The 24297-nt window shown below is 51.3% G+C and overlaps 1 protein-coding gene across 2 annotated transcripts in view; it reads left to right on the top strand.

Moving 5' to 3' along the window:
- CPT1A (carnitine palmitoyltransferase 1A) overlaps positions 1-24297 on the top strand; it is a 61174-nt gene that overhangs the window by 32128 nt on the left and 4749 nt on the right. For both annotated transcript variants that reach the window (XM_006063955.4, XM_045165855.1), the window contains 10 exons: positions 1267-1374; positions 3144-3231; positions 3979-4174; positions 6833-7021; positions 8420-8525; positions 11593-11709; positions 13349-13513; positions 20430-20564; positions 22216-22368; positions 23853-23966. In XM_006063955.4, the coding sequence (XP_006064017.3) occupies positions 1267-1374; positions 3144-3231; positions 3979-4174; positions 6833-7021; positions 8420-8525; positions 11593-11709; positions 13349-13513; positions 20430-20564; positions 22216-22368; positions 23853-23966 (1371 nt within the window). The remainder of the gene's footprint in view (positions 1-1266; positions 1375-3143; positions 3232-3978; positions 4175-6832; positions 7022-8419; positions 8526-11592; positions 11710-13348; positions 13514-20429; positions 20565-22215; positions 22369-23852; positions 23967-24297) is intronic.

Genomic DNA, 24297 nt, shown 5'->3' with positions numbered 1-24297 from the left:
TCTTGCCTTTTGAGACATGGGTGGTCTGGAGAGCACACCCCACTATTTTGTTAGAAGCACCTCCTTGGGGTTCCCTGATGACTCAGCAGGTGAAGAATCAGCCTGCAATGCAGGAGATGTGTGTTCGATCCCTGGGTCAGGAAGATCCCTTGTAGGAGGGCATGGCAACCCACTCCAGTATTCTTGCCTGGGAAATCTGTGGAAAGAGGAGCCTGAAGGGCTATTGTCCATGGGGTTGCAAAGGCGTCAGACATAAGGGAGCAGCTAACCACCACCAGTGTCTGATAACTGGCCTTAAATTGCTGCTGAATATGTCTTTCCCCTTCTTTCTCCTCTTTGCTTTCTTTTATATTTTTTGCCTTCTCCTTATATCTATCTTAGATCTTCCCTGGTGGCTCAGAGGGTAAAGCATCTACCTGCAATGCGTGAGACCTGGGTTCAATCCCTGAGTCAGGAAGACCCCCTGGAGAAGGAAATGGCAACCCACTCCAGTCCTCTTGCCTGGAAAATCCCATGGACAGAGGAGCCTGGTAGGCTACAGTCCATGGGGTCGCAAAGAGACACGACTGAGCAACTTCACTTCACTTATATCTGTCTTACTGTTTGCTTTTTCTGTTTTTCTCCTTTAAAATTTCTTTTCTTTAAAAATAATTGTTCTTGTCCTTTGGAAACAAGGTCAGACTTAGAGAAAAACTGTTGACATGGCCCAGAAAAATACTTTTTAGAGTAAAGTGCCCATCTGGTCCCCTTTTGTTCCCAAAGACTTTGGTGTCTATTTCCCACGTAATCGGGGTGCAACCCCACACATATAATTTCTCTCAAAGTTTCGTTGAGACAGACAAGCGACCCTTGGACTTGAAAAATATAAACACTTAGAAATGTGTTTCTAAAAATTTGCCAGCACTACTCTATATAAAAGATTATTTTAACCTTTGGTTACTTCTCACTCAGAAAACGTCCTAATTATCTAATTGCTGTTTTTAATTTCCACTTTCCTTTTTATGCATTATATGAGGATATTTAGGATGTAGTACTGTTATCTTTTTAGGATGTAGTACTGTTATCTTTTTTTAGACTTGAATTATATTTATTTACCATTTAATTTTAAAATATACTCTTACCTTTCATAGCCCGACAATTGCTTGGAAGCTTGAAACAGCAGAGCAGGTGTCGTGAACATATGTGTAGGAGGAATACATTCGCTGTGTATTGAAGTTTGCTGTCTTTCCGTGAACATTCCCCCTAATGCTGTGTGTTTTGTGTCAGGACTTGCTGTATATCAAACCGACTCACATCCAGGCAGCAAGAGCTGGCAACGGGATCCACGCCATCCTGCTTTACAGACGCAAACTGGACCGGGAGGAAATCAAACCGGTATGCACGCAAAGTGCTTTTTTCTTAAAAGAAAAAAACGTTTTTATTTGGCTGTTCAGGTCTTTGTGGTGGCTTATGGCTTAGCTGTTCCATGACATGTGGGATCTTGGTTCCCTGACCAGGGATGGAACCCACACAACCTCCACTGCAACGTGGGTTCTTAACCACTGGACCATCGGGGAAGTCCCAGACTGCTTTTTAAAAAATTCTTTAGAACAGCTTTATCCAGGTGTAATTGATGTACAACACACCTTCAAAGCACCCACTGTAATAAGTTCTGACGTTTCGATATGTATCTCTGTACATGTGAAACCATCACAGTTAAGTGAGTGAGACCCCCGCCCACCGGCCCACCCTGGGTTCCTCTGTGTGCCTCTGTGTCCGTCTCTGCTCCCCACCTTCACCCTGATCTGCTTTGTGTCACTCTAGATTAGATTGCGTTTTCTGTAAATGGATTCTTACAGCTTGTGCTTGCTTGTTTTTTTTTTTTAAACTTTGGTATTTTGGGGCTTCCCTGGTGGTTCAGTCGGTAAAGAATCCACCTGCAGTGTAGGAGACCCGGGTTCAATCCCTGGGTTTGGGAAGATCCCCTGGAGAAGGAAATGGCAACCCACTCCAGTATTCTTGCCTGGAGAATCCCATGGGCAGAGGAACCTGGCGGGCTCCAATCCGTGGGGTCGCAAAGAGTCAGACACGACTGAGCGACTAAACCAACCAGTTTTATTTGGCTGTGTCGGGTCTCATTTGCGGCATGCAGGATCCTTGTTGCGACATACAGGATATTCAGCTGCAGAGCACAGACCCTCTAGTTGCGGCGTCTGGGTCTTAGTTCCCTGACCAGGGATCCAACCCATATCCCTTGCATTGAAAGATGGATTCTTAACCACTGGACCACTAGGGAATCCCCGTTCACTTTTTACTTTTTTGTTTTGACCTCTTTCATTCAACATAATTATTTTGAGATTTAATTCTCTCCTGTAGTGTCCTAAATGGATATATGTCTGATGCACTTTAGTTCTGTAATTTGTCCTTTGAGGAAACCCTCTCTTGCTTGTGAAGGACATAATATAGATGTCAGGCCTTTACAAAAATTCTTTTGTTTATTTATTTATTTATATTTTTGACCATGCTGAGTCTTCGTTGCCGCACAGGGACTTTCTCTAGATGTGGTGAGCCAGGGCTACTCTTGGTTGCTGTGAGCGGGCTTCTCATATTACAGAGGCTTTTCTTGTTGCAGAACACAGGCTCTAGGGCCTACGGGCTTCGGGAGATGCCGCACGCGGACTCAGTTGTTTCTCTGTGGCACGTGGGATCTTCCCAGACCAGGGGTCGAACCTGTGTCCCCTGCACTGACAGGCAGATTCTTAACCACTAGACCAGCAAGGAAGTCTTGAGGCCTTTTTTTTTTTTTTTTTTTTTAACTACTCCTTTGACTTAAGTGTCAGCATCTTTCTTTCTTTCTTTTAACTACACTACGCAGCACTCGGGATCTCATCTCAGTTCCGAAACTAGGGGTTGAAAACGTGCTCCCTGCGGTGGTAGTATGGAGCCTACTGAGGACGTGTTATTTAAGAATAAGATGCAGGGTTCTGTGCTCTGGTCTGTTTCAACAAACCCCAGGGTGCATGGTATCCCAGGGAACCCCCGTTCTTACCGAGTTTGGAGATTAGGTCCAGCCATGCTATGGGCCCAGAAAACAAATCCAGCATTTAAATGTGTGGACTTAATTTGCTCCTTGAATTTTTGTTTGAGACATATTTCTGTTACAGATTCTTCTTTTGGGGTCTACGATTCCGCTCTGCTCTGCCCAGTGGGAGCGCATGTTTAATACTTCTCGGATCCCGGGAGAGGAGACAGGTGGGTAGCCCACTCAGGGCTCCTTCGGAAATCAGAACTTCCCATCCTTGTGCTCAGGAGACATCAGAGAAGACCACACCAGTGGCTCCTGGCCTCTCCTAGGATTTCAGAGATTTCAGGCTCAAGAACCTTCCTTCTGTTGAACTGCCTTTGTCTTTCTCAGGCCTGGACAGTTAATTAATTTAACTGACTCAGTTTCTCTTCATTTGAAGGATGTCTTACAATAGTTTTTTCCAGATTGGGTTAGGAATTTTTTTTTTGGCCGCATGGTGCGGCATGAGGGATCTTAGTTCCCCCATGTCCCCTGCAGTGAAAGCGCATATTCCTAACCACTGGACCACCAAGGAAGTTTATTGTCTTCAGGGGGAGCCAGATTTGTGGCCCAGTAGCCTGACCTAAGACCCCTGACCCCTGCCTTCCTTACTGCCCAGTGTAGGGGGTGCCTCGTCTGTTCCAGCCGGGACGCCCTCAAAAATGCCAGGGGACAGACCGGTAGCACTTAGGACCGCCCCCCGTCGGCCCTTTGGCCCGGGTGACACATCCAGGGGGTGGCCAAGCGGAGCAGCGCCCAGGCCTGCCCCAGCCCAGAGCTCCAAGCCCTCTGCAAGCTTGTGGGAAGTGGACTCTGAGCGGAGCCGAGTGACGCAGGGACAGGAGGTGGTGCCGTCGAGGGTGTGCTCTCTCCTCCTCTAACCACGTGCCCCTGGATGCCTGCCCCCGCTGCACCCCCCCACCCTTCCCCTGCAGACACCATCCAGCACCTGAGGGACAGCAAGCACATCGTCGTCTTCCACCGGGGCCGCTACTTCAAGGTCTGGCTCTACCACGACGGCCGGCTGCTGAGGCCCCGGGAGATCGAGCAGCAGGTGCAGCGGATCCTGGAGGACCCGTCGGAGCCGCAGCCCGGGGAGGCCAAGCTGGCGGCGCTTACGGCGGCGGACAGGTGTGCGGCCCCTCCAAGATGCCGGGAGGCTGTCGGGGGTCTCAGGGTTCTCTCCTCACCAGGGGGGCAAACAGGTGTGCGGCCCTTCCGAGATGCTGGGGGCTGTCGGGGGGTCTCGGGGTTCTGTCCTCACCAGGGGAGCAGACAGGTGTGTGGCCCCTCTGAGATGCTGTCGTGTTTCGGGGGCTCAGGGTCCTCTCCTCACCAGGGTCCCCCCCGGTGGGGAGGAGGGTCCCTGGCCTGCCGCGCTGGGCTCGGCTTTGTCCCCAGGTCTCCTTGGCCGTCTGTGTGACAGGCAGGTGTGCGTGTGCGTGGATCTCAGGACGCATGACTGAAGGAAGGAAGTAGGCGTTGTCATGGGGGCTGCGGCATGTTTTTGGTTGTTGTTTTGTTTTAAATAATGTTATTTAGTCTGGCTCTGCTGGGTCTTTGTTGCCGCACGAGGGCTTTCTCTGGTTTCCGAGAGCGGAGGCTGCTCTCGGTGCGCGTCCTTCGCGTTGCTTTGACTTGGTTTGTTGCAGAGCACAGATTCTAGGGCACCCGGGCTCAGCTGATGCGGTTCCCAGGCTCTAGAGCACAGGCTCAGTAGTTGGCACACGGGCTTAGTTGCCCCGCGTCATGTGGAATCTTCCCAGGCCAGGGATCGAACCTTGTCCCCTGCATTGGCAGATGAATTCTCAGGTGAACGCTGAGCCAGCAGGGAAGCCCTTGGGCATGCTGGACTTAGGAAACAGACAAGTTTAGCCAAGGCCTCCATGTCAGGGTTAAAGCTCGAGGGCCTGGCCTGTACAGCCTGGGCTCTGATACCTCTGGGGCTGAGCTACTCTGTTTGGGATGGGGGAGGGGAGCACTTGGGGGAGAAGCAAGTCTGTCTTCAGGCTTTGCCCAGGGCTGCTGGGGCAGTGTGGTCCCTGATGAGGAACCCTGGGGCCGGCAGTGTGGCTGCTCTTAGGGTTGTGCTGGGAGCAAGATGGTGAGTGACTGTCCTGCAGAGAAGAGGAAGAGACCCAGGCGAGGGCACGCAGAGGGCGGTGGTGAGCCGGGATGACCAACGGGCAGCAGAGATGTCTGAGGAGAAGATGCTGGGAGCTGTGGAGTGGGGCCCGTGTACCCAGCCACATTTGGGCTTGATTCTGTGACCAGGCGCTGATAAAGGGACCACATTAGCCTGGAGTGAGTGACCTTCTGGAGTGACCTGCGGGCACGCTCAGTCTCTCAGTTGTGTCCCATGTGCGACCCCACGGACTGTAGCCCGCCAGGCTCCTCTGTCCGTGGGATTCTCCAGGCAAGAAGACTAGAGTGGTTCACCCTGCCCTCCTCCAGGGGATCTTCCCCACCCAGGGATCAAACCCACGGTCTCTTACGTCTCCTGCATTGGCAGGCAGGCTCTTTTCTGCTAGTGCCACCTGGGAAGCCCCAGGCTTATATTCTGGTCCGGGGGCTTCCGACGCTGGACATGGGCAGTGTTAGTAAAGAGGAGGCTCAGTCCGAGAAGCTGGAGGGCATGGCCGTTGCTGGGGGGCAAGGGCTCGGCTGGAACAGAGGGGACGCGTCCTGGGGAAGAACCTTGGGTCCCGAGTGCTGACCGAGCATCACTGGGGGTGGCCAGTGAGGCAGAGAGGGGCGGGGTGCAGACTCAGTGAGCAACATAGTCGTCGCGGGGGCATCCCCCATGAGGACTATGCATCCCCCATGAGGACTATGCCCTGCCTCACTTACCTAGGTGCTGCGCACGTACCAGCGATTCTCGCGGTCACCATTGTCCCCAGGTGTCAAGAACAGTGGTTGGAGCTGGGCCTGCGATGGGACCTGTTGTGTTTCTGGGCTTTTTGGCACCCCTGGGGGTCTGGGTTGAGCACTTGGTGGGGAGAAGAGGGCGGGAGACAGAGACAGATGGCCCTGGCCTGGAAGGGTAGCGGGGTGGGGGGCCTGAGTGAAGGGGCCCAGGAGCTATCTGGGGAGGCCACAGCTGGGGCGCCTCTGGGGAATTGGGTGTCCCATCAGCTCCATGCACCCCACGTGGGGCAGGATGGAAAAGAATCCCTGAATTCGGCTCCGAGGGGCGCCCCTCATCACGGGGCTGTCGTGTGGCTGTTTGTAGCATGGGCATGTGGACACGGGACCAGCTGGCCTGGGTAGCAGTCCCGACCCACCACGAAGGCGCTGTGACCTCCTGCCTGTGCCTCGGTTTCCTCATCTGGAAGATGGGACAGTGGTGTCGGGGTCTGTGAACTTGAGCTGGTCCCGGCACCAGGGCCATGCTCTTGGCCCTCGCTGTGGTTTCTGAGGGGTGGTCGCATGGAGAGGGTCAGAAGGCCACGAGGAAGGCTCCTGCCTGGCTGGGGCTCTGCTGCCCCGGACGGCAAAGCTCCGGGCCCATCTGCCCTCTTGTCCTTCACTCGGCATTTATGGATGAACTTCCCCGCCTGCGACGTCCCTGGAGCAGGTACAAGGAGAAGGCGAGACCCCTGCCCTCCAACCAGGCAGCCCAGCCGGCAGGCAGGCAGGCAGTGGTTGCAGATGGAGAAAGTCTTTAAGGCCGAGTTTTCCTTAAACCCCTAAAACACTGAGAACTGAAAAACGTTGTCCTTCACACGTGCCTCAAAGGAGATGTCACCAAATTGCTGCAGGTCTCATGGTACTTAATCCTCACCGCAGGGTCCCCTGGGCCAGGTGTCGCCAGGCCTATTTTGGACACGGGAAAAACAAGCAGTCTCTGGATGCTGTGGAAAAAGCAGCGTTCTTCGTAACGTTAGATGAAACCGAGCAGGGGTACCGGGAGGAGGACCCGGGAACGTCGATGGACAGCTATGCCAAGTCCCTGCTGCATGGCAGGTGTTTCGACAGGTATCGCGCTTACCTTCTGAAACACAGTGCTTTGCCTAAAACCTGGAAGAAGCATTGCCTATGGCTGACACCCAGCCATAAGCATCTGTTGAAGCAAGGGGGCCGTGAAAATACGACTGGGGAGTTTCTTCTTTCCACCCAAACTGTCACGCACACACATAAGCAGCAGCCTTGAGATCCTTCCCCTCTGCACGAGCTCCTCCGCTTGGAGATGCTCATGAGAAAGGGCTGCCCAGGGCCTGACCTGGATGTCGGCTTTGGCTCTGCTCACTAGTCACGTGATTGGGTGAGCCTGCTCCCCTTCCCTGAGAAGGGAGGTCCTGACTGCCCATCAGGTTGGGGGTGAGGGTTGGCCGAGGTGGGGGAAGGGGGGTGCAGGCACAGTTGGTCTTCCGTGTCCGTGGGGTTCAGCCAACTGCGGATCAGGGAGCATGTTTCAGAGCCTCGGTTGTGGAGCCTGTGGCTGCAGAGGGCCGACTCTGGGGCCGGAGCAGCCTCAGGTTTCCTTATCGGCCAATGGGTCCCAGAGCCACACCGCCAGCAGATACCCAAGGACGACCTTACGGCTTCCTGCCTCTCTGCCGGTGTCTTATGCATCCTTTCTCGTTATAACAATACAGCCTGTTCTCCTTCTGGTCCCAGTACCCAAATGCTTATCTCTGTGTTGGGAGCAGGGGAGAAACCAGTGAGTTAGGGTTCTATGTGTACTTTTTTTTTTTTAATTTAAAAAAAAAATTACTTTTGGCTGTGCTGGATTTTCGTTGCCGTGCAGGCTCCTCTCCAGTTGCAGCGAGCACTTGTTGCAGTGCTCGGGCTTTTCGTGGCTTCTCTCTCTCTTTTTTTTGGATGTATTTATTTATTTGGCTGTGCTGGTTCTTAGTTGCAACACGTGGGATCTTTAGTTGCCACATGCAAAATCTTAGTTGCAGCCTGTGGGATCTAGTTCCCTGACCAAGTATCGAACCCAGGGCCCCTGCATTGGGAGTGCGGAGTCTTAGCCACTGGACCCCCAGGGAAGTCCCGCCATGGCTTCTTGTTGCTGAGCACAGGCTTGAGGGTGCACAGGTCTCAGTAGCTGCAGCTCCTGGGCTCTAGAGCACAGGTCAGTAGCTGTGGCCCACGGGTTTATTTGCTCCGAGGCACACTGGGACCTTCCCGGACAAGGGATTGAACCTGTATCTCCCGCATTGGCAGGAGAATTCTTTACCACTGAGCCACCAGGGAGGCCCTTCTGTACGTACTTTTATTATCACTTGTGGAGAGTCGTTCACCTCTACCAACCATAGGAGGGGTGGATACAGTCAGTTGAGGCCATCCGTAAGAAAACAAACACGTTGTCTGGATTTGCTTTTGTCTTTGTAAACATGTCAGTTGCATTAATTTTTTTGTGTCGTGCAGGTGGTTTGATAAATCATTCACGTTTATCGTCTTTAAAAACGGCAAGATGGGCATAAATGCAGAGCACTCCTGGGCCGATGCGCCCATCATGGGTCACCTTTGGGAGGTGAGTGTCTGAAAGTTTAACTTGACCATAGACACTGCTGTGGAAAAAGCAAACCCCAGACTGAATTAAACTTCGTAGTATCCGTCCAGTTATAATGTTTTCAGCAGGCGTTGGCACTGTCAACATATGGCTGAGGTTCCTGAAATGGAAACATTTATTGTCACATCCTGAAGGTGCCAAAATAATGAGATGGCCTTGGCTCAGACGCAGTGACTTCAGGGCGGAACTGAAGCTCGGTTATTTTGAAAGCTGCCAAGTTTTAGGCCAAATAAAAGCAAGGGTATTGAAATCTTGGTTTATGAAAGTGCAGTGTGCCTTTTCCCACTTCGCTTAATTCTTAGAATTACCAAGTTACCGAAAAACCCACCAATGCCTGTCATCCTCTCCCTCCACCTAACACTTTACATTTATTTATTTTTTGGCTGTGCCGTAAAATGTGTGATCGTAGTTCCCCAGTTGGGGATCGAAGCCAAGCCCTCTGCGGTGGGAGTGTGGAGTCCTCACCCCTATTCATTGTTGGTGTCCAGTTGTTCAGTCATGTCCAGCTCTTTTCGACCCCATGGACTGCAGCATGCCAAGCTCCCCTGTCCGGGAAACCTTTAAGAAGGAAAGAAAAAATTGCTCCAGTCTGTAAGACACCGGCGTGGTCCTAAGACATTAACACCTGATAAAAGTAGCCAAGTTGTCAAAAAGGCTCTTCATCACCCTTGTCTTTGCTGATGCCGACAAAGGCTGAGAGATCCTTTCAACTAAAGATCTGTCATAGATCAAACCCCTTCACCACTGCTGAATGTTGAAATGAGACACTTTAAGTCTCTTTGCACTTTGTAATGGTCCACGCCTATTACACCCTGTTCCAAGGACTTTCCCAGTAATAAGAGCATCAGAGCAGTACTTGGGTGAAAGAGAAATCTCTGAGTCATAGGCAGTCTGGATCACGTTAGGTACATTTACCAAGTAGAGAAATCTACAGGATACTGACAAGGCCAGGCGTATTTTTTCAGTACTCTGGATAAGATAAGGATAAAGGATTTAGTCTTACATCAGGGTGAGCAGTTGGATGTGGTGGTGTTTAACTGTTAACCACCCAATGGACACAGTGGCCCGTGACTCCAGAGGTCAGACAGGAACCCAGATGCTCCCTATGTGGATGAGAACTGACCCACCATCTTGTCATGGAGGCCCACACCAGAGCCAGTTAATGGGCTGGTATAAAGATGCCACCTGTGCCAATTAAAAACAAATCTGGTCCAAGCTGAGTCCTGTTGGCTGTCTGTGTGTTTCTGGTGTTTGTGTTGGACTCGGGGGCTCTGATGCAGAGCAGACACAGCTAGGCTGGGCCCCTTCACAGGCTCAGCTCACGGGGGCACTGACCGCAGGTGCATGAGATGAGGCCCCCCCTTACACCTCCCCATCCCTGAGCTGCTGCCCTCCCCCGCTCACCGTCCGACAGTGTTGCCCTCTGACCTTGGGCTCTTTTTTTGTTCATTTTGCTTCCCCTACTGGAATGTAAGCTCCCCGAGGGCAGAAATACCCTTTAGAAAATATTTTTATTATTTTTAAAAATTGAGATGTAATTCACAAAGCACATAGTTCACCTCTTCAAGTGTACAGTTCAGTATGGTTGTTCTTTCCATCACCACTGTCTCATTCCAGGACACTTCCATCACTCCCAAAATAAAACACCTCCCCGCACCCCCACCCCACCCAACCCTTGGTAACCACTAATCTCCTTTCTGTCTCTGGCTATTCTAGCCATTTCATAGAAATGGAATCCACACAGTGCGTGGTCTTGTGTATCTGGCTAATGTTTTCAGGATTCATCTATATTGTTCTATAGGGCTTCATTCCTTTTTTAAAATTTTTTTTGGGATCTTAGTTCCCCAACTGGGGATTGAACCTGGCCCACAGCAGTGAAAGCCCAGAATCCCACCACTAGGGCTTCGTTCCTTTTGATGGCTGAATGGTATTCCTTCGCGTGATAATACCGTATTTTATCTGTTCATAACTTGATGGACATTTGGGCTCTTTTCGCTGTTTAACTACTATAACCATCGCTTCTGTGAACGTCAGTGTACAAGTTGTATGTGAACCTGTGTTTTCATTTCTTTTGAGTCCATACCTAAGGAATGGAGTCGCTTGGTCATGGCCATCTGTAAACTTTTGTAGAAAGGCAGAAATTCCTGTCTGCTTTGTTCGCTGGCGCTCAGAAGCATTACTGACTCATAGCTGTTGTTCAGTCGCTAAGTCACGTCTGACTCTTTGCGACCCCATGGACTGCAGCATGCCAGGCTTCCCTGTCCTTCCCATCTCCTGCAGTTTGCTCAAACTCATGTCCGTTAAGTTGGTGATGCCATCCAACCATCTCATCCTCTGTCATCCCCTTCTCTTCCTGCCCTCAATCTTTCCCAGCATCAGGGTCTTTTCCAATGAGTCGGCTCTTCCAATCAGGTGGCCAAAGTATTGGAGGTTCAGTTTCAGCATCAGTCCTTCCAGTGAATATTCAGGGTTGACTCATAGTTGGTGCTCAGTAAATAGCATTGAATAAACTGGCTTAAGATTACCTGCCAGTGAACAGAAAGCATTCATACCTGGGCCCACATCCTGGCTCCCTGAGAAGTGTGAACTCGGACAGACTCTTCACCTCACTGAGGCGGTCTTCTCATTTATACGCGTGAGAACAGCAGTTACTACCTTACAGGGTCAGTATCCATCAGGGTAACACCCAGATGGTACCAGCTCACAGCCAGGACCTAGAAGCAGGCTCTGAGCTATTTTCTGCACATCATACACTCAGCTTGAATCCTGGCTGTGCTCCTTACCTGTCCAAACACTGTCGAACCTCTCCAGGTCCATCTTTCTTGACCCTGAAGTAGAGATCAGACTACCTTATTAGGTGGGTGTTCACAGAATGTCAAGTGCTCAGCAGACCCTAAGCAAGTAGTTATGGTTAAGTCTTGATCGCATTTCTAGAAAGAAAGGATGTGCTTTGAGAGGTCAGTGACTTGTATGTAACAGGTACCTGTGATGATCTTGGACTTAACAGATGTGTCTTTATTTTTGACAGTACGTCATGGCCACGGACAGCTTCCAGCTGGGTTACACGGAGGATGGACACTGTAAAGGAGACACCAACCCGAACATCCCGTACCCTACCCGGCTGCAGTGGGACATCCCGGAGGAAGTAAGTCCCACTACTCGGATGCTTGTCAATTACCTTGGATAGGAGACACATCTAAACTCTCACAGTTGAATTTTCCAGCGGTCCTTCCCGAGTACTCACAAGCTCAGGATGTCTCCGAGACAGAAATCTGTCCACCTGGGTGTTTCTTCCTGGGACCTCGAAGCTGCTACAGCTCCTATTGCCTTGGGAGCCCCAGTCAGTGTTCTTTCACTGAAAGCTTTTGGCTAAGATTGTCAGTGAAATTCCTAGCTCAAACTTAGCTAGACATCACAATGAAATCATTTGCTTTGGAGCTGAAGTACACTAGATCACTAATTTGTCAGTTTTGTCCCTCTGAGTCTTCTCCAATGCAATTTACTCCATGGAAGCCCTTTGGGGAAGGAATTTTAGGGCTGGAAATACCAAATCAAAGCCAAACAGGAATTCCCAGGGCCTGGGAAGTCTTTTTCTTTTTTGAAGTCATTTTTGACATAGAAAATATTGGATCCGTACTGTAAGGTCTTATCCGTCTGCATCTTTTTGTCCAGCCTGCATTCCTGTGGCTGGTGTGTGGTCCTCAGAGAGGCATGACTTCTGAAGAAGTGTATCACAGAGTCCTTCTAGCTGACTAAGTCACGTACCATTTATTAAAAAGATTTTTATTGATGGATTTTCATTTTTAGAGCACTTTTAGGCTCGCAGCAAAATCCGAGTGGAAGGTGCAGAGTTTTCGCACAGTCTCCCCGCCCTCACACACACACAGTCACTCCCACTGCCGATGTCCCTACCAGTTGGTCTGTGTGTTACAGGCGATGCAGCTACACCGACATGTCAGTATCACTGAAGTTCGTAGCTCGCATTAGGGTCATGCTTGGAGTCACGCTTGCTGTTGTGCATCTATGGCGTGGGCAGACATAATGAGACGCAGAGCAGCGTCACCGCCCTAAAACCTCTCCTCTGTCGGCTCGCCCCTCTCTCCCGCCTTGCTCCTGACAGCACAGGTCTCACCTCTCTATCATGTCTCCTGTCCCTGAATGTCATACAGCTGGAGTCGTATAGTGCGGAGCTGTTCCGTTGACTTCTTTCCCTTGGTCGTGTGCATTTAAGATTCCTTGTGTGACTTCACGGCTGAGGACTCACTTCTATTGTACAGCCGTCCCACAGTCCGTGTCCTTTTTTTTTTTTCTTTTTTTGGCTGTGCTGGTTGGTATGTGGGAACCTAGTTCCCCAACCAGGGATCAAGCCTGCACCCCCTAGAGTGGAAGCACAGAGGCTTAACCACTGCACCACCAGGGAGGTCCCAGTCCATTTCTTTTTTAAAACTGGTCCCTCGATGGCTAGCATATAAGAAGAATGGATCTCATGAAACAAAACCTGTGACTCTTTGAAATGCCCTCTGGGGGTCCCCCTGGGACCAGGCGTTCCTCCTGTGTGGGCCACCCCATTGCTGTTTAGGGGGTGAGGGGCAGTGCCATGTTGCCCACTTACTGCAACTCTTAGGTTAGAAAGATTGGAAAAAACCAAGAAGTAAACGTGATGTACGTATTTCCAAGCAACAAGTCTGTGTGTTAGCTGTGCTGAAAGTCAGCTTGCGTTTTCTTCAGTTTGTGTCAGAACTTCCCCTCCCATTAAGTGAAGCCTTTTCTCCTTTTTCCCCAAGTGTCAGGAGGTCATTGAGACTTCGCTGAGCAGCGCCAACCTCTTGGCCAACGATGTGGATTTCCACTCCTTCCCATTCCGCACTTTCGGTAAAGGGCTGATCAAGAAATGTAAAACCAGCCCGGACGCCTTCGTGCAGCTCTCGCTCCAGCTGGCTCATTACAAGGTGAGACCCCCCAGCTGGGCTTTTTGTCCTGAGCACTCCTGGGGGCCCTGAACACAGGCCCAAGGCTGCCCGCCCAGCGCATAGGGGAGGACCCGTCATGGGAGCTAGCCGTGCCTGGGACGGCAGTGGGTTCCTGGTTCACACGGGAGGAGAGGCAGAACGTAGGGGGCGGAAGGCAAGTGAGATCTCCTCATTCTACAAAGCGGGAATTAGACGTGTAAGCTCCCAATCCTAGGATTTGGGAAAGCAGAACTACTTAGGGCAGGCAACTGGAGGTCTCTGACCCTTGACATGCTCTTCCATAGGAGGGGATACGCCAGCCCCATGGGAGGTATTCTGGGATGGGTGGGGTCCCTGTACGCACAGAAGCTTGTGGTGTTTCCAGGGCCCTGGAGGACCTCAGTGAGGCTCTTTTCCATTGGAGGGAGCATTCCACCCTGAAAGGGTGGCCCTGGTTTCCAGGGGCAGTGGAAGTCTTTGTGGCATTGGGTCAAAATATGTCCTGGCTTTAATGGAGAATTTCTGTCTTCAGAGCTTGAGGGTTGAACATGGGTGCAGGGTAGCATCTCTGGACAGTGGTTCTGCTGTGTGAAGTCTGCTTTGTGCCAGGCACTGGCCTCGGTGCTCTACACACATAGCTCTCACAGTCTCCTCACTAGCAAGTCTCTATAGTTGGCCCACTTTACTGGTTGAGAAAATTGGGGTTCACTCCAAGAGGTGAGCTGACCAGCGGCCAAGGTGATACTGGAGTCAGGCATGGGTCCCGGGGGCAGCCTGTAGCTTCGACTCCTCTATAACTCAGGTCAGGAAGATAAACACATGCAGAACAGCACAAGAGGCAGTGTTCAGTTCAGTTCAGTTCAGTCGCTCAGTCGTGTCCGACTCTTTTTTTTTTTTCGTGTCTGACTCTGCGACCCCATGAATCGCAGGACGCCAGGCCTCCCTGTCCATTACCAACTCCCGGAGTTCACTTAAACTCATGTCCATCGAGTCGGTGATGTCATCCAGCCATCTCATCTGTCGTCCCCTTTTCCTCCTGCCCCCAAGCCCTCCCAGCATCAGAGTCTTTTCCAATGAGTCAACTCTTTGCATGAGGTGGCCAAAGTATTGGAGTTTCAGCTTTAGCATCAGTCCTTCCAATGAACACCCAGGATTAATCTCCTTTAGAATGGACTGGTTGGATCTCCTTGCAGTCCAAGGGACTCTCAAGAGTCTCCTCCAACACCACAGTTCAAAAGCATCAGTTCTTCGGTGCTCAGCTTTCCTCACAGAGGCAGTGTTAGTATCAGATAAATGACAGCTGATGGGCCACAACTGTACTTCAGATTGACTCTAATACAGCTGATGGATGCACGAAAATAGACAGCCACAGACCAGTTTTGCTCACAAATGCAAATGCAAAAAATCTAAATAAGGTAATAGCAAATAGCATCAACCAGTACAGGGAAAATACCGCAGCCAGCAATAGCTAACGCCAGCGGCCGGAGGATGGTTTGGTATCAGTAAATCCAGTAATAGACTTAATCATGTTACTAGCTCAGAGAAGAAGCCAGTCATTTTGACAGATGCTGACGAGGCATTCATAATGGTGCATCCCGATTCGGTAACTCGTAGCATAGGGGCTATCTCCTTCACACAGTAAATCACATCATGTGCCCGCAGACGGGGTCTTCCTCAAAAGTGGAGTGTGGAGGCAGCCCCATTAAAGCAGGAAGGATGACGCGACCTCCAGGGGCTGTTCTTGGATGTCTATGCATTAAAGGGCATGAGGGCAGCTGACAGGACCACTGGGCAGAAGAAATATTCGCACATCTGCTCAGAAGATGGAGTGGGTGGGAAAGCTTCTGTGGTTGGGACGCATGCTCAGTAAGGAGGTCTGGTGCAGAATTACGCAAAGACGAGCGTCTTTGTCTTAGAGCTGTGATAGTCAAGCAGCAAACACGGTAGGAAAATGTGATACAGACTAGAAGCAAAACCCTGGGATTCCCCAAGCCTCTATTTATAAAGCAGTCAGGACGTTTGGGAAAAAGACCCAGAGCCTAGGAGAAGGAATGGGCCCTCGGAGAGGGAGGGAAGGCTGTGATTTTGGACAGAAAGGCTCAGCACCTTCGAGATGAATGTCCCCGGTTCACGCACGCACTGTGAGCATCGTCAGAGGTCCGCAGAAGACTTTAGGAGAAGGGCTGGGCTGGTCTACCTTCCAAGTTCAAGTGGAGGGCTAACGTTTGAGAATAAGTGGTAATATTTTGAAAAGGAAAGGTTGTCAGGTGGAGATGGGGGAGGGTGAGGTGGAGACTTACTCTTTCAAAGCTGAAAATAGAGAAATCAGAAGCTTATAGTGATTAGCACAGGATAGTTTTGGTGCCAGAATAGTTGCGTGGAATCACGTAACAGTTTATTTGACACTGATTATTTATTTTAATAACCCAAGCAGTTATATTTACTCTTTGCACTCTGGCTAGAAACAGCCAGAATTTCATTCTTGGCCCCCCACCCCTCTACCAATTCGTCATGTGGCACTCAGTCTATAAAAATGATTGACCGAAGTCTATTAATAGTTTAAAGCAGACTCCTCCATTCAGTTCTTTCCTGCACGCCTGTTGGAAGGCCCGCTCTGTTAGGAACAGACTTTACTGTGGCGCTCACAGTCAGACCCGTCTCTGCCAAGCTCTGGGCTGAGGGGCCTCACGGGGGCTCCTGCACAAATCCAGATGTTTTGGGTGGCCCTGCGGGGGGGAGTTCTGCTCCAGCCACCTAACCTTCTTTGTGCCCTGGACCCCTTGGGCAGTTGGAGAAAGCCTTGGGGATCCCTTCTCCGAATAATGTTTAGAAAGCATAAAATGAAATACGCAGGGTTACAAAAGTAACCAGTTACTTAACATGCAGGTGTCAAATAGTAAGCGTCCTTTTGTGGTACTGTAGATGTGATTCTTTTTTTGGATACAATTTTATTTCTTTTATTATTTTTGGCGTGCTGAGTCTTCTTTGCTCCTTGGGCTTTTCTCTGGTTGTGGCGAGTGGGGGCTGCTCTCTAGTTGTGGTACACGGGCTTCTCATTGCGGCGGCTTCTCTTGTTGTGTAGCATGGCCTCTAGGGCATGGGGGCTTCAGTGGGTGCAGTCGTTGTGGTTCCCAAGCTCTAGAGCACAAGCTCAGGAGTTATGATGCACGGGCTTGGTTGCTCCGTGGCATGTGGGATCTTCCTGGATCAGGGATCAAACCCGTGTCTCCTGCATTGGCAGGTGGATTCTTTACCACTGAGCCACCAGGGAAGGCCTAGATGTAATTGTTCATGCACTGACTTTCAAGCAGCAGGTCTGATAAGTGCCTTTACCTTTGACGCAGTGATGAGCTTAGATGCTACTTTGGGGTACGTGCAATAACCACGTGCTGTCTGCTTAGTCGCTCAGTCGTGTCTGACTCCTTGTGACCCTGTGGACTGTAGCCCTCCAGGCTCCTCTGTCAATGGGGACTCTCCAGGCAAGAAACTGGAGTGGGTTGCCATGCCCTCCTCCAGGGGATCTTCCCAATGCAGGATGGAACCCAGGTCTGCCACAGTGCAGGCAGACTCCTTACCACTGAGCCACCATACTTGGATGTGAAAATTGCTATGATTTTTGTTCTATTCAGCATCACAGGCACTGCTCATAACTCCTGAGATGTGCTGCCTGTGCTTCTAAATGCTGTATTTCACTTTGTGGTTTAATTCACTTTGTGAAATTTAAAAATTATGCGTATTTTCCATCCAGGTTCACACATCCCCAAGGTTAGTCACCCTTGATCTGGTGCTTATACTGATCTCCAGTGCTGCTCTGGGCCTGTTCCCTCCTTTTGCTGCTTTTGAATGTGCTGGACTCATTTCTACCATAGGACCTTTGCACTTGCTCTGCACTGGCAATTAATAACTCCCAGACTTTTTAAAATAGTTTTTTTGGCATTGCATCATATGGGATCTTAGTTCTCTGACCAGGGATAGAACCCGCATGTCCTGCATTGGAAGCACTGAGTCTTAACTTCTGAACTGCCAGGGAAGTCCTCGCTACCTCCCAGATCAAGATGGGGTTGCTTGCTGCTGCTGCTGCTAAGTCACTTCAGTCGTGTCCGACTCTGTGCGACCCCATAGACGGCAGCCCACTGGGCTCCCCCGTCCCTGGGATTCTCCAGGCAAGAACACTGGAGTGGGTTGCCATTTCCTTCTCCAATGCAGGAAAGTAAGAAGTGAAAGGGAAGTCGCTCAGTCGTGTCCGACTCTTCGCGACTCCATGGACTGCAGCCTACCAGGCTCCTCCGTCCATGGGATTTTCCAGGCAAGAGTACTGGAGTGGGTTGCCATTGCCTTCTCCAGGGGTTGCTTAGATCTCCTATTTAAAAGAGCCCTACAGGGATTTCCCTGGTGATGCAGTGATTAAGACTGTACTTCCAATGCAAGGGGCTCGGGTTTGAGCCCTGGTCTGGGAAGTAAGATCCCCCATTCTGTGCAGCACAGCCAAAAACTAAAAAAAATTAAACACAAATAAATGACCCTCCTCCCCATCACACTCTTCCCTGACCATGCGTTATTTCTGTGCGTTGCACCTGTTTCTCACGACATCAGGTATGTGTTCATCCTTTCTCTCTTCCACTAGAATGTCGGAGACGGGCAGGGATGTGATCTGTCTCCTTTGCCACCGCATCCCAGTGCCGGGAGCGTGATAGCCGCCATGGGGGAAGCATCAGTAAATACATATTGAGCAATTGATTTAATGAAGACCTTGGGCCGTAGTCATAATTCTAGGCTATAGCTATTGGCTTCCTGTTTTGGGGTCGTATTTATTTCTCACTTGGAAAACGGAGGTGAAAGATCCCCCCAAATGCCACCAACCCCAACAGTTAGCTCCAGGGCAGCAATCCAAGTGTGCAAAAGGTTTGTGTTCTCACACCGTGTGTGTTAATATCTTTATAGACTTTGTCTTTTGATCCTGCTGGTTAGACACTGGAGATGTTTTGGTGATGGCCGCTCTCCCGATGGTGAGGTAGTGGCTGGTCGTAGCAGGTTAAGTGGTTGTAGCCATAACCCGGCTTGGGGTCTGAGTACACTAATATTCAGTGCATCGGCCATGAGGTTTTTAGATGGTCATTAAAAAACTGTGGATGTAATGCATGATTGCACTGACCACTTACACGGTTAAAGTTTGATATTATAAAGTTGACTTCAAATAAATCGTTGCATCATATACCCCAAGTTAACCTGTATTAAATGACTAAAATAGCACGTTTATACTTCTTCCTCATCCCCTCCTTCCTTCCAGGCTCCCCAGTGCTTTACGATAAGACAGTGGGAAAGCCCCCGTAGTAAGCTCCGCTCCTATAGGTAATTCTCTGAAAGGCATTTTTGGTACAATGACCTTAGTTCGGCTCTGTAGGCCAGCTGAGGGGTTAGAGCCTCTCAGACCCCATCCAAGGGAAATGTAATAGCCAGTGTGTTAAAGGATGAGTAGATTATGAGCTGGCGGGTCTTTGTGCTGGGTGCTGGGGATGCCCACCGGAGGCTGGGATGGCACTCAGAACCCATGGCCAGCTGGCTTCCTCCGTGACCACACAGGGTGGTGGGGACAGCCAATGTTAAGTCAGCCAACCAGCCTTGGGGGTAAAGAGCCCACCCGGCCGGGCTGCTCACAGGTCTGGACTGCACACCAGAAGTTCAGCCTTGCCAGCTCCTGAATGAACAGTATCGGCCTATTTCAGGTGTCCCCTGTCACCCTGGGGCCACCAGGACCCAAATGCCCAGAGGGACGTTGTCCCGTCAGAAATAACCTGGGTCCTCAGTCTGCTGCTCAGCACTTTCCCGTCCCCATGGGGAACCTGGTCATCTTGGAGCTGGGGCTTTGCAGGTGGTTTCCGCCCGCAGCAAGGGCAGTGGGCAGCCCCGAGCTCCCGTGGACCGGTGCCTGTCCTCGTCATGCCCGGCCACCTCTGTCTCGGGCCCTTGAGGAACCGTCCGCACATCACCCAGCTGTTCCTGTCATCCCGTCTCCCCTTTGGCCCCTGACACCAGCATTCCTCATCGCAGTCTCCAGCCTGCCCTGCCCTCTACCCCTCTATCTCACCTCCCCTTTTGCCTCTCGGGCTTAGATTCCGCAGCCTGTTGTTATCACCCCGACCTCTGCCCCAGAGCCCCAAGCACAGCAGACACACCCCTGGGTCAGTCCAGTGTCTGCCTGCTTTGATGCTGCACTGAGAAGCTGACACAGCCCGAGAAAACCCCCCCAAACCGCAGCTCATCTTTCTTAACTCATGAGCCCTGACTTCGGTGGTCCCAGACCACCCACTCTCTACACCCCCAGAGCCTGTTTCACACCCCTTTGCTGACTCCCAGCACCTCCCCTCCATCCTCTGTCTCTTAGGAGGTGAACTTCCTTATTTCACCAAGAAAGTGAATGTTCTAAAAAGACCCCCTGTCTGCTCCCCTCAGCGACTGCCAGCCCCACAAAGCCGTTCCCTCCTGCTTTCTCTCCCTCTTGTCTAATGGCTGGGGTGGGCTGTCTGTGCTCTAGGCACTGGCCATCCACCTGCTTCCCGCCCCCTCGGAGGAGGACCTTCCTGACCTGGAGTTAAGTAATTCCCAGCTCCTGCATGCAGTTCCCGGTCCTGTACCATAGTCTTCCTAAAACCACATCTGCACTTGGGCAGGTGTGTGAGATCCAGACGCCAGGTCACGGCACCAGTCGCATCTGGACCCGGAAACCTGGACCGTCCCTCCCCTTTCAAAGCTAGTGACGTTCCCACCTGCCTGCTGCATAAGCCCATGTAAAAACTGACAGTGACTAAAAGCCGCCTCTGACGATGATGTCTGCTTTTCCCGGCTGACTTGAACCATTCCCCTCTTATGTCTTTGTCAACACGCCCGGCCTTGTGTTAAAATATTTTTCCTTCCCCAGGACATGGGTAAATTTTCCCTCACCTACGAGGCCTCCATGACCCGGCTCTTCCGAGAGGGCAGAACGGAGACCGTGCGTTCTTGCACCACTGAGTCGTGCAGCTTCGTGCTGGCCATGGTGGACCCCACACAGACGGTAGGTTCTGCCCGGCCAGCAGGAGAACAGCCCCCGAGGGGCTGTCTCTGCTGTTCAGAGGATGACACCCGAGGCTGACATGCAGGCTTCCCTGATTAAATCCCAGTCACATGCATACTTCTCCAGCGAGTCTGCATCTCCTTCCTTCCCTCCACCCGTCTCAGGAGGACAGAGAGTATTAAAAGACAACCATCTAGGCAGACACAACAGTTCGTGTTTGCATCCATCCTGTTATTCTGTAACTTCTACAAGTGAGGTTATCCTTCATAGGAGTCTTTTAATATTTATTTATTTAATATTTGGCTGCTCCGGGTCTTAGTTGAGTCACGCGGGATCTTTAGTTGTAGCATGTGGGATCTACTTCCCAGACCGGAGATCAAACCTGGGCTCCCTGCATGGGAAACTCATAGCCACTGGACCCCCAGGGAGGGCCCCCCCAGAATCTTTAAATCAGAGAGGTGCACAGCCGGTGAATACAGGAATGGGAGGGCGGTGAGGCAGGACAGTGCTGGCAGTTGGTGTCAGGCTGAGAAAATGGTGACCCACCATGGGCGCCTTCTTATTTTATTATTATCATTATTATTACTGTTTTTTGATGGCGCATATGGCACGTGAGATCTTAATTCTCTGACCGGGGATTGAACCCACAACTCCTGCATTGGGAGCGTGGATTCTCAACCACTAGACCACCAGGGAAGTCCCACACAGACACCTTCTGCGCGGGATTCCTGAAGCCCACTGCCCACACTGAAGCCCCCGAGCAGGCTCGGGGCCCTGGGTTTTCCGTGCGCTGCCTTTGACGGCCCTAGTGGCGGCTCGTGAAGCATCATCAGTTCGTTTTCGATAGATAAAGGAGCAGAGACTTAGCTGAATCTGGCAAACTGCTGACCACACAGCCGGTGAGGGGCTGAGGCCCATCCTGTCCAGCTCTGCTGACCCCCGAGGGGCCACGGCCCGGGGTTTTGCTCCACTCTGGGGAGCTCATTCCTGGAAAGGCTGTCGGTTCCGAGGGGAGACACTCGGCAGATCTCATCACAGATGGCTCTGGTCTGCCACTGCCTTCAGAGCAGCCTGAGGGCCGGGTCTGGAGTGGGCGGGCCTCCACGTCCACGGAAGGACTTGTGTCTCCTCGTTCTGAGATAGACCGACAGGGTTCTAAAGAACCTGGAGCGGCCTTTTCGGGTCGGACTTGTAGGCCTCAGAAGCGCTGTTCAGCTGAGCTGACAGATCACCCGGGAGGGTTACTTAAGGGCCCGCAGGAATGTCGCGCCCCCTCAGAGGAAAGGGGCGTCATTCCACACGATGAGATGCGGAGGCTGGCACTTTCCTACCTACTTAGTGGCCTCATTTGTGTGAAAGGTGAAATGACGCCCAGTGGGCAGCACACAGGATCCCCAAACTGCCTCTCCAACAACCTGTCCCCTCCACAGCCTCGCAGCAGGAATCTGGGGCAGGGGCAGCCGGCCAGTGGCGTTTCTGGTCAGGTTGCCTTGGCAACCACCCAAAGACCACCCAGACCCCCTGCCTGCCCCACCAGTGACCTGCTGTCTCAGCACCCTGTTGGACCGCTGGGGAGAAGCACCCGTGACCGTCATCTTGGAGCTCAGATGGTGCTGCATGACTTGAAACTGCCCGTCCTTTGTTATTTCAGGTTGAACAGAAGCTCAAGTTGTTCAGGATCGCGTCTGAGAAGCATCAGCTTCTGTACCGCCTCGCGATGACCGGCGCAGGGATCGACCGCCACCTCTTCTGCCTCTACGTGGTGTCCAAGTACCTCGCGGTCGACTCCCCTTTCCTGAAGGAGGTGAGGCCCTTCTGTGCAGCCCACTCGGCTTTCTTGGCTAAACCAAACTTAGTCAATCTTAGGACAAAACTTAATACAGCTTTGCCAGTCAGAACTGGTCTAACAGATGGGTTCCAGGGCTCAGCCATCCTCACACTGGAAAATCTGAGCCACATTTCTTCAACCCCTGGGATGCCATTGTTGTTTAGTCACCAAGTCACGTCAGACTTCTTGCAACCCCATGGACTACAGCACACCAGGCTCCTCTGTCCTCCACTGTCTCCTAGAGTTTGCTCAAACTCATGTCCATTGAGTCGGTGATGCAATCCAACCATCTCATCCTCTGTTGCCCCCTTCTCCTCCTGCCCTCAATTTTTCCCAGCATCAGGGTCTCCTTCATTGATTGAGTCAGCTTTTCACACTAGGTGGCCAAAGTATTGGAGCTTCAGCATCAGTCCTTCCAATGAATATTCAGGGTTGATTTCCTTTAGGATTGACTGGTTTAATCTCCTTGCAGTCCAGGGGACTCTCAAGAGTCTTTTCCAACACCACAGTTCAAAAGCATCAATTCTTCAGTGCAAAGTCTTTATGGTCTAACTCTCACATCTGTACATGACTACTGGAAAAACCATGCTTGTACTAAAATAACTATCAAGTGATGAGCTCTGAAAGATTGATACTAAAGCTGAAACTCCAGTACTTTGGCCGCCTGATGCAAAGAACTGACTCATTTGAAAAGACCCTGATGCTGGGAACGATTGAAGGCAGGAGGAGAAGGGGACGACAGAGGATGCGATGGTTGGATGGCATCACCGTCTCAATGGACATGAGTTTGAGTAAGCTCTGGAGTTGGTGGACAGGAAGGTCTGGCGTGCTGCTATTCATGGAGTCGCAAAGAGTCGGATACGACTGATCGACTGAACTGATGAGCTCTGAGGTGGTTGTGGGTGTTTTTGACCACCCTGCAGAGCATGTGGGATCTAGTGCTCTGACCAGGAATTGAAACCTGTGCTTCCTGCAGTGGGAAGTCGTAACCACTGCACAGCCAGGGAAGTCCTGAGCTCTGAGTATTTACTTCTTTCATTTTTAATATAGTTGCTTTACTTTTATGTTTATAAAATATAACTTTTTAACAGTGGCTGTGTTTAACAGGCACCTTGGAAAATTCCTGGAAGTTTGACCCTCAGCTTAGGAGAGCTGATACCAGTCTGCTCCAGCACACAGCTGCTCCATTCCAAATCTTACCCTGTGTATCTGCCACCTTTTCTGCCCAAGACCCCGTCAGCCAGAGTTTGCCTCTCTGGTCCAGGTGTCCTCACCTGCTCCATCCCTCTCCGAAGAACCCCTGGCCCGAGAGCCAGCAAGGCCCCCAGGGACATAGCCTTCTGGTGTCTGAAACAGTCCAAACAGCAAGCAAGGCTTTGCTCATCTCCTGGGCTCCTTGGGCACAGAAGAGGCTGGAGCTGGGAAGTGCCATTAGAATGTCGCCTTGCTTAACTCCCCAGGTCCTAGCTGAGCCTTGGAGATTATCCACCAGCCAGACCCCTCCACAGCAGGTGGAACTGTTCAATTTGGATAGGAATCCGGACTACGTGTCGAGCGGAGGGGGCTTCGGGCCGGTAAGTGGCCGGGCGTCTGAGTTCACAGAGCAGCAAGCGCTGGGGCAGGACGGGCCTGTCTCAGCTCTAAGCACCCCACCCTGAAGGCGCTCCTGCTGGCTGTTCATGCCAGTGTGAATGGCATTCTCATTAAAGGTCCGAAATCCCCTTTTCCCGTGGCCTCGTTTCCACGGTTCTGTTGATTCATTCACTCACCATGCCACATGGTATGTGGGATCTTAGTTCCTCGACCAGGGATCAAACCCATGTCCCCTGCAGTAGAGGTGCGGAGCCCTAAGCACTGGGCCGCCAAGGAATTCCCCCCAAGTTCAGTTTAAATGTGCTTTTCTGT

The sequence above is a fragment of the Bubalus bubalis genome, chromosome 5 (genome assembly GCF_019923935.1).
Source record: "Bubalus bubalis isolate 160015118507 breed Murrah chromosome 5, NDDB_SH_1, whole genome shotgun sequence".
Lineage (NCBI taxonomy): Eukaryota > Metazoa > Chordata > Mammalia > Artiodactyla > Bovidae > Bubalus > Bubalus bubalis.
Note: the sequence above shows the minus strand (reverse complement) of the source record. Positions and strands in the feature narration are given on the sequence as shown.